Source organism: Echinococcus granulosus (assembly GCF_000524195.1).
Source record: "Echinococcus granulosus chromosome Unknown EG_S00164, whole genome shotgun sequence".
NCBI lineage: Eukaryota > Metazoa > Platyhelminthes > Cestoda > Cyclophyllidea > Taeniidae > Echinococcus > Echinococcus granulosus.
In genome coordinates this window covers 54,007-62,202 of record NW_020170544.1, presented here as the reverse complement: position 1 = coordinate 62,202, position 8,196 = coordinate 54,007, and the positions used below count along the sequence as shown (strand labels likewise).

The window sequence follows — 8,196 nt, the reverse complement described above, 5'->3', positions numbered from 1 at the left end:
AGGGGAGTGTCTTTGGAATTATGCTGTTGTACAACCACAAGCGCACGTAGTGGCATCATCTACACCAGCACCGCCACCGCCACCGCCACCACCGCTGAGAGCACAAACACCACCACTGACACCGACATGGGCATGGAAATGACATCGGCAGCGGTGGGCAATGGGGAAGTCGGTGGAGGGCCTGTTTCACAGGGTCATACGAACAATCCACAAGCCGCTTTCTTGCTGACGATCTGGCAGATTCCGATCCTGTGACATCGCTCCTTCTACCCAACTAACATCGCCACTCTTACAATTCCCCTTTCACCTCTTTCCTGCCCACTGGAGTACCTTTCAACAAAACTTGGTGAGAATTCGCGGCTCTGTCAGGAAAGTGCTCTTCACATGAGGAAAGAATTGGAAGGCAAATGCTACTCAACGCCTGCCGCTTATCTGGCATATAGGATCTCCATGAATTCTGGATCCTGATTCCTGTGTCTTGAATGGTGAGAAGACGTCACCTTGGTTGTGCAAAGTGACAACAATCGGATTTGCCTCAAGACTGGTGAATCGACTGACTGTCCAACGCATCAAGTTTTGTCACCCCTCTTGTCTCATTCCTCTCCTTTCCATGTCAGATGGGTGCCACCAAACCATCAACACTGCATCAATTCGAGGAATCTGCTAGTTTCTGCATTCTTCGATTCCCACATTCCAGGAAGATAGTAAACACAAGTCATTCAAGTCCTTCCAAACAAACGAATCAATGATTTGACAGCTTTGACTGGCAATCACCTTCACTGTAGGAGGAGGTAGGAGGAGTGAGCAGCACACACCCATCCTTCGCACAGACGTTCCTGCAGAGGAACGACAGATGAGCGGCCTTAAGGGGAGCTGCAAGGTCCTGGCTTCGGCTCAAATGTCGCGTCTTCCAATCAGAGGTACCGATCGTGGAGAGTCTGAAGGGCACACCCAAACAACCATGTTCCTCCTGTAGTGGAGCAGAAAACGTTCTCCACTGTGCCGTCTTCTGCCATGTGGTTCTGGTTACCCAATCCAAGGAACACCTCCTCCAATCGCCTACACACCTGCGCATGTCTTTCCAACTCCTCGCCCCAATGTCCTCGTCTCAGTCACTGCATGTACTTGGCACTTCAATGTGGGAACGCCAAGATCCGTTTACAACTCCATCATCCCACTCCCACCTGCAAGTGGAGCAGAATGTCAAGGAGCACCTCAACCAACCAATGAGCGGTCACCTTGACGTGCAAAGAATTCCACACAACCAGCGGCCTTTCACTGATGGTGTGGGAGGGGAAGGGGAGGAGGTGGAATGCATGAGGTGGCATTTACCGTGGTGGAGTGGTTGGCCGGTGTGGTGTTGGCGGCGGCAGTCGTGGTGGTGGTGTCAAAATTAGCATCAGCAATGGGTCAAGTGGCCTTACAGCCTCGCCCTCTTGTGGCCTTATGGACACGCAAATGGCCAATAAAATGTCTCCCTTCCCTCCCCTGCCTCCTCTCCCCCTCCTCCCAAACTTGTGTTGTGGTATTTGCGATGAATGAAACCGGTTGCCACTACTTTGGTTAGTGGGAGTGAAGATGTGGGTGTGGAGGAGGTGGGGGGAGTTGTAGGCATTTCCCCATCAATTTTCTCTTCCTTTGTGCCCACTTTTTACGGGTTTAAGGCAACATGTGATGGTCAGTGCGACACTGCGGCATTTCCTCCTCCTCCTCCTCCTCCTCCTCCTCCTCCTCCTCCTCCTCCTCCTCCTCCTCCTCCTCCTCCTCCCATTGACCCAGAAGATTACTGAGTGATTTAGGAAGTAAATGTGTAAGATGAGATGAAACCCTGACCTACAATGTCAATTCAAATGTCATTGGTTTCGAAGTCATGCACAGACGTTGGAAGTCCAGAATTCTCGAGACCGAAGGAACTGCCCACCTAATTCCTGTCCTACTGTCATCCCACGAATTTACTCAGTTGTCGTATGACGTGATTTTGGTGATAGCCTGTTGGATTTCTCGACTGTCAACAAGGGCAAGAAAGATAGGAGAAACAAAATATTTGACTGTTTATTTCCGTAAAAGTTAACTCACTCCAATTTCCACCACTGCTCAGTTTTAACTCTGGACAATTTTCACTCCCTTTCTACCGAAATCTCGATGGAAAGTTTACTAACATAGCCAGGACATTTCATAAGTGGGTGTAACAAGCAAATTTTACAGGCCCTAACACACCCAGAGATCTGACGATGCAATGTAAACAATGGCCATGTCCTGATAGTGCACGCATGTCACATATATGTGACGCACTGGCTGATTTGAGGTAACGGGGGTCGTTACCTGCCTGTGAGGACGGTTGTGGTAGTGGTGCCGACGGTGTTAATGCATCCTCATGCCATGCTTGCACATGGACCGCACGATTGCATGACCGCACCTGCTAGTGTCAGGACGCCATAGCAGAATGCCCCGCGATTAAGGTCATATCAATGTTAGGACGATTTTCGAGCTGATTTTATCAACTGAGGTCAGGACTAACTTTATTTACATACCGCTTGCTAAAGCAGACAAACTTCTGCTCCTGTCACATGTCTCTTCCTCATTTCCACTCCCTCTCCCTGCCCACCCCCCCTCTTCATCATTCCCAACGCGCAGTCAATGATGAAAGGACGCCCTTCTTCGATGTGGGACCAGCGTAAATACAACTATCATCTTCACTCCATAGCTGTCAATTTGATGCCAATTCAGAAGGACATGCCGGATGAGAGGGGAATTATGGCAGTCGTATTTCCCTTCCACCTGCGGTGTCAGACCCGGTGACTGAAGAGGTTGGTTAGAGGAGAGCATTCCGACGTTGTTTACAGAAACTACCTAGGGCTTCTAAGGAATTTGCAGCTTTTTTCCTCTTTGTGGTGTTGGTCAACGACTCCTCCTCCTCTCCCTGATCATGTGCTCAATGCAGTCCTCCCACTTGCTACTTAAATAGTTAATTAAGTAGCGTACTCAATACGTGGATTTTAGAACATTATAGCGATTTTTAGTTCATATGGAGAGGGTTCCCACGTTGCACTGGTCTCCAAGGCGAACTCAGGGAGAGTGTAGATGGAGGAAAGCTCTAGACTATCCACTGACTCAACTTCCTGATGCAAAAATTCGGAGACTTTGAACTGAAAATGATTTTTGTAGGGTTGTGGATATTCCAGTACCTTCAGAAGCACAGCAATCAAGTAATTTTGTTATTTGTTTGCCCAATTTTATCGTTTGGATTGCTCTCAAAGCAACAAGGTTCCGTTCTGCACGATCCAAGATTGGCCTACCATATGCGACGATTCAGTGAAGAGAAGACTTACGAATCTGTCCACTGGACAGCTGTCGTTCTAGTCAAGTCTCAACTTTTAATTTTGCAGGCGCTACACATCAGAAGTTAGTGGCAGTTGTCGTGGACCCTCGACCAGCAGAAATGCCGACCGGATATCGCGAAGGAGGAGACGATCCATTAACTCAGAACGTGACCTTCAAAGCGGTATTGCCCCGCCTGCACTAAAAAATACAACAAATCGGAGTGGTTTAACATTTACCCACATTTGCATTTGTATGTGTACTATCACGGCTTTTGACATTTAGACAGCATTCCCGATCACACGATAGTAGCGAAATGGACGTCAGCGTCGTGATAGTCGAAAAATTCTGCCAACATTTCATTGCTTTATTGCCAGGTTGACACGATTGCTGCCATTGCCACGATTATATGATGCCTCAATTTCCTTGCTTAAGTCGTCACGTCACAAATATGTGACGCATTTTCCTGATCAGTTTGTGATAAACGCTAACCGCAGATAAAGTTAGCCTCAGATATGTGCACTATGTAAAGATATTCCACATATCTTTGGCTAGAGATTAACCATTTGACATGGATAAGAATGTGGAAATTCGCCTGGACTGTCAGCGGTGACACAAATCTCGAGCCGCTCACAATGGCTTCAGGAAAAAGGAGACACGATTCGGATGCATTCAAAACATTACTCGGACAGTAGCTCTAAAGAAATAGGTGATAAGATGGCAAGTAATTGTGGCTGTGGCATAAAATTTTTTAAAGCCTAAGTGATGGAAGTGATCTCGATGAATAAAATCGTTCAACATTGAGAAGCGCAGACCCACGAATCTCCCACAAAACTATTCAAAAAGGGAAAATTGCTGGCAATCTTTCCAGCCTTGCGAGTTTTCTCACTTGCAAGAAGGTCAAGTGCCTCTGTTCCTTCATGAGGGACCACGGTGAGATCTCCGATACAGGCTCGATGGCGACTTGAATAGATTCGAGTGGTCGAAGTCGATGATAAGTTACTAAACACTTGGGGAAAACACCCAAAGTTAAAGGCGAGCTACGAGAGAGATGGAAAATTTTTTAATTTAAAAGTTAAGAAACGTTTTTTGTACTTGTGTATGCTTTGCAGAGTATTTTGATGCAACTGCTGCAGATACTACTGACAGTATTATTAGTAGACTACTTCGACTTGCTCATGCTACCCCCATGCTAAGTCTCTTGGGGCTTCTGTACTTTCATAATAAGTCCACTTCTAGAATGGTTAATACTTTAGAGTGTCTTTAAATAAGGCTTGGGTAGTACAAACAGCAGAAAGTACTACTTATTAAAAGGGGTCATGTGATTACCCAATCCGATTGCACCTTTGTGCGCACCGACATTGTCGCGTTGATCGCCTATTGGCTGTGACAAGTCGCCAATGCCTCTCCAGTGGGGTGTTGTTTTTTTGAACGCTAAAATTGGTGATCCATTGTCAGTATCTTGAAGATTTATTTATTTAAACTTTTTCAATAATGCGTGGTCGAGAAATTGGGAAAAATACCTGAAAAAAAGGCAATAAGGAAAAATTCTTTAGATATTGTATCTGGTAAAGTAGTCATTGCCACAAACTATCTACATTTCTCACCGAGATACAAGCTTAGGGCCCCTAAATTACAGTGTTTTGTCTTTGGAAACAAAAGTCCGTTTTTACTTTGAATTGTCAAGTACCCCTGTGGCACATGATCACGTAATTGGAGTTGGGATGAAGCAGTGTCCTCCTGTTGTCCACCCTTACGTACACACATTCCCAAGGCGTAGCTTTGAGGCGTCAGCTCTTGCATTATCTTGAAGGAGAAGACAACATCCTTCTCACTAATGTACAAGTTCAGACTTCCTCCTAAGGAGGAGTTTGTCCTGCACAGTATCGAGGCGAATTGGGGATGTTTGCAGCTCGAGAATACCACACACTAGGCTTTGTGCTCTGAAGATGAGGTGGTGCGGGTTCCACAACTATGGGGTGAACATTGAGTGGATTTTTGTGGGGATCAGCAAGGCTAAGTTCGTCAACCTGGCAAATTATGAAATTTGGAATCTGTTTCTCATCACAAGCCTGTCAGGCATTCATCAGCTGGTCATTTAGCAAAGGAAACAAAGTAATTGCGAGAAGCCGAGAGCGAACTGGCAGCCCTTGTAGGCTCTTGTCACCTAATTTTGTTCACTTCCCCATCCACCACTTTCCATTTCCTATTGATGTGTCAGTGTGATTGAATTGGATGTGTGTTGACGTGCGAGTGACACAGCATTCTCCATCACCAGGGGGCTGAGGACCTCACCCATCATCTCCCCTTGCGTGCCCCCTTCGCCATTTCCACTCCCCTCCAACCGATCCAAACGGGTTTTACGAGGTGCTTCCAAAAATCTGGAACCGAATTGAAGTCAAATTGTTAACCTGATAAACTTGATTGACATCCTACACGTCAGAAAAATATTTTTTATTGATATGATGGTTCAAAATGGGTCGGAAAGTAGGGGAGAGAACGATGAGAACGGCCTGTACCGATCGTGTGACCCACATCCGTGCATGCAGGCAGTCACATGAATTTCAGCAGTCCACGAAGCTTGCAGTTAGTTGTAGCCCACATTTCAGGTCTTTCTTCCAATGGGTCGCTTAAATGTAACAAAAGGGTTGGAATGGTAATCCACCTAGCACAAAATGGCCCCCTTAATTGGGACCTGAAGCATTGGAGGAATTTGCGAGGAAGCTACCACCGTTCTTCCTCTTCGCATTTTTTTTCAAATATTGTGGCACTAACAAGGCAAAAGAGAAGTGAAATATGCTATCAGACTGTTAACAGACAAATGTGGATTTCAGCTTGCCTTCCCAAAAGAAAGATCCACTGCCAACGGGGGCTAGAAGGTCATTCATCAAACACAGGTTTCGCCTACATCACTGTGTTGGTAGCAGGCAGTATTAAATCCCCAGTAAAAATTCAACTTTCCTGAAACGGGGAGATTTGGATGGATGAAAAGTAAAGCAAAATTTCAATTTTATTGTCTTCACCCAGCCCTTTGCTCCATTCATTTGAAGCTTGTCGCAGTCTTCGTTGGTTGGTTGGTTGGCACTATGAGGGAAACTTTGGCCTTTTAGATGACTTGTTGGCCCAAATAAACCACCCGTAGACCGCATGGCTCCATTCTCCCTGTCAGAGGTAGCCCATTCAAGTCTTCTACGCTAGTCAAAGTCGGAACGTGGAAATGATGATGATGTTCACTACTCCGCAGTGGGCAGATGCTCCTCCTGTGGGATTTCGGGTCGGGATATGCGCCTCTTGATAGTCCACGACAATTGTCGCTTCATGTGTAGCATCCATTTTGACACCTAAAAATCTCAACTTCTGGGCTTGATTTGAACGACACTTGTCCAGTGAACGTGCCCGTAAATCTCCTCTCTCTTGAATGGGCATCAAATTGTAGTCCCTTCTCGGAGCATTCAGAAGGCGATCTTGAAAAAACCCTCTGCCAACACATGTCTTAGGCACCGCCTCAACAGTGATCCAACTGACTAATTGAAATACCTCCCCCAAGTAATTGACAAAAGGTACTCTGCTTCTAAATTAAGGATCCTGAAGACTGTATTCAGTAGTTGAATTCGCGTGGGATTCTACAACATGTCTCCATTACCACTCTCATTGAGGTCGCTTCAGTGACCACGTGACACAAATGACGGTAGCAACTGCATGCAAACAATTTGTCACGTCATGCATATCACTTGATTCACCCAAATGTCAACGTAGATCCACTAGACTGCAAGTTCGAGTTACAAGTGGTAGATGCCTGCATGATTTGTTTGAATTGCAAATCATTTGTGGTGGGAAATTTTTCAAAATAGTCTAGTGGAAAGAACAGGGGATCTCAACGTATTTCAAAATGTGTCCGTCTGAATGTGCTACTTAAGCGGGTAATTAAGTAGCAGTTGGGCAGACTGTTTCTAGCTCGTGACCGAGAAGACGAGGGAACGTCTTTGCCTCACACCACAAGGAGGAGAGAAGCTTTGACTCCCCATAATGCTTAGATCAGTTGCATTGGTAATGTTTTTCCTGACCAATCACATCAGAGCGGGTGTCCAACACCGCAAGTGGAAATAAGGGCAAAATGATTAAAATATGCTTACAAGTCTTCGCCTCTCTAACACTGGAATGCTCCAGTTTAATCCGTCGGGTAAGTAAGCCGTCCTTTACGATTGGTAGGGAGTGAAGATAGCCGTGATCTTCATGCCGTCCTACATCAAAGAAGGGGTTCTTTGAATAACTCGCCATGCATTGGAGATGAGGGGAAGAGTGGGAGAAGGGGGACTGAAAGAAGGGCGCATAATGCGAGCACAAAGTCATCTGCTTTGCAAATCTTGTGATGTATCAGTTGATGGAAAAGTCCAAAAGTGGTTGGAAAGTTAACCTCGAGTAATTCTGTTGGTTTCATCCTGACACCCGAGTATGCTGGAGAGGAGTTGTCCAAATGCATGGATGTCCATGCAACTTTTCGGTGCGTGTATACCAGTAAATTGCATTTACACCATCACCATTACCAATACCGTCGACACAGACATGTAATGCACCGATTTTTTAATTTCAGCCAGTACGTCACGCATATGTGACACGCAAGCTCCATCAAGTCATCACCATTGTCTACACCTTATTGTTAGGCTTTGTGTGTGTGTGTGTGTCGATCTGTAAAATTTGCTTGATGTATCCGCGGGCAAAGTGTTCCGAATGGTTGCTAAGATCCCCATAACTAGGCCGTAAATATTGTCTCAAGCTAGAAATGAGCCTTGGTCGAAGAGATAAGCAGTAAAGATATCGTTTCCCTTGTCTCTCTTGCCCTTGGTTGGCAAATGGCAAACCCAACAGGTCTGCATCATA

General features: G+C 45.8%; 1 protein-coding gene across 1 annotated transcript; it reads right to left on the bottom strand. All coding sequences in view use genetic code 11, as the record gives it.

The window, feature by feature from the left end:
* Nucleotides 1-1,659: 1,659 nt before the first annotated feature.
* Nucleotides 1,660-6,638, bottom strand: EGR_09742 (hypothetical protein; the record flags this gene model as incomplete). The annotated part of the gene is made up of 7 exons (XM_024498991.1): nt 1,660-1,786; nt 3,043-3,146; nt 4,208-4,358; nt 5,009-5,124; nt 5,162-5,290; nt 5,594-5,699; nt 6,556-6,638. The coding sequence occupies 7 exons, from the start codon at nt 6,636-6,638 to the stop codon at nt 1,660-1,662; spliced, it is 816 nt and encodes a 271-aa protein (XP_024346592.1).
* Between the last annotated feature and the right edge of the window lie 1,558 nt (nt 6,639-8,196).